General features: G+C 35.5%; 1 protein-coding gene across 1 annotated transcript in view; it reads right to left on the reverse strand.

Moving 5' to 3' along the window:
• Positions 1-1,331, reverse strand: part of LOC107578454 (uncharacterized) — a gene marked incomplete at its 3' end in the record, with an annotated part of 3,911 nt that extends 2,580 nt beyond the window's left edge. The window contains exons 1-2 of the mRNA XM_016264408.1: positions 1,115-1,331; positions 840-967 (exon numbers count right to left, since the gene is read on the reverse strand). Of these exons, the coding sequence (XP_016119894.1) occupies positions 840-967; positions 1,115-1,283 (297 nt within the window). The remainder of the gene's footprint in view (positions 1-839; positions 968-1,114) is intronic.
• Positions 1,332-1,774: the final 443 nt, after the last annotated feature.

Below are 1,774 nucleotides of genomic sequence, written 5' to 3' on the forward strand. Positions count from 1 at the left end.
TTCCAGATTTTCAAATAGTTGTATCTCGACCAAATATTGTCTTGTATTTTATTTTCTTGTGAATTTTCAAATCGTTTTTTTTTTTTCATATTGTTTTGTCTGTTCATTGACGTTAACAACTATATTTATACTCCAGGGTCCCTTTTAATGCAATAGTATTGTGTGCAACGTGCAATAATTCCCTTAAAGATTCTCACAGAACTGTTCTGATTGCAGTGTATCACATTAAGGTGATTGATGAATTTATTGTATGATTACTTGCTTGTGTAAAGGGGAGTATTGTGTGCATTGTTTTTTTTTTTTAGTATTTATAGGGTTTACAATTTGCCTTGCCTGTGTGCATTTCTTTATGTCCTTTTAATCTGTCTTGCTTGGAGTGAAATTATTAGTATTTATATATGTATACGGATGCGTAACAAGAAATAAAGTTATGCGTTTCTACACACCAGCACCCACCTTTGTCCTTTAATTAGGATATAAATTAGGGTAATATATTTATTGGCTTGTTGCATGCCTTCATATTATTCCAGTTACTGATAGTTCAGTTATACATCTGTACATAGCTGGGTGTACTAAAAGGCACCAGCCACAGTTGTTATTGACCAATTGTATTGCAATCTTGATATGATATAGTTTATTGCCCAGCCTTTTCCCAGACCTTCCTTATTGTCAAGCCCTAGCAGGTAATTTCAGAGAACTACTGTATTCAAGGTAACTACGCAGAGCGTTTCTCTTTTTGCTTCGGGAAAAACTGGTTCGACCATCTTGTACAAGCAGGAAACAAGATACAGCACATATATAAATAGAAGCAAAATAGCTGTTTGTTTTGTGCCACTTACCTGATTTGGAGATTCTTTAGATTGTTTGCTGCTTTCAGCAACATTTTCACACCTCAATAAAACATGGATCTCCTCTTGTCCTTCTATTTTAATGACGTGATCCTTTCGTTCTAGTACTCTTTCCTGGGCTTTGAATACAAATACATATTGATGAGTATAAAGTGTTGTCATTATAAATCAAATATTACATTTGTTTTGCTGAATGAAAAGCTTAATTAAGATAAAAAGTGGCATTGATTATAACGGTGCAAAATAAATAAATAAAACATCCTTACCTTCTTTCTCCATAAAAGTTGTCATGTAAGTTGTGTCACCCACTTTGTTGATCTTACACTCTCCCCCTCCAGACCTTCTCTTGATTTTAAAATACTTTTCCATTTGTCTTAGTTCTGCATCAGAGAGATTCTCTGCCTCAAAAAACACAGCGTACTCGTAGTTCTCCATCTTTAATCTGTTGTTTTGTTGAGCTTCGACATAAATATATAGGTACTCAGATGCTTTCACTTTTGCTTTCCATGGCCACTCCTCCAGCTTCCTCTTGATGCAGTGAGACTATTTAAGTGGCACAAAACACAGAATTATTTAAAATTATATGAAAACAGTAGAAAGCAGGACAAAATCTGAGAGGCAATTCTCAACTATGCCATCTTTTGCTCAAGTCATGAGTGTCATACTTGGTGAGATACTTGGTAACTGAAGATTACAGTATGAAGTTGCAAGTGAAGGAGACAGTGACTTGGGTAATGTTTAAATGGGACAAAACATAACAGTTTCTGCTAATCTCATGTTAATCTTGAGTACCTAGAGAGAAGTATTGAATCCTTCATATCTCCGAAGAGTCTTTAGTTTGATCAGATGCTGGGTGTGCTCTTGCTCTGCTCGATGTGTGTGCGCTCGCTCTTCCTGGAGAAGTGCACATGAGAGGTGTAAAGTAT

The sequence above is a fragment of the Sinocyclocheilus grahami genome, unplaced genomic scaffold (genome assembly GCF_001515645.1).
Source record: "Sinocyclocheilus grahami isolate Dianchi unplaced genomic scaffold, SAMN03320097.WGS_v1.1 scaffold10332.1, whole genome shotgun sequence".
Classification (NCBI taxonomy): domain Eukaryota; kingdom Metazoa; phylum Chordata; class Actinopteri; order Cypriniformes; family Cyprinidae; genus Sinocyclocheilus; species Sinocyclocheilus grahami.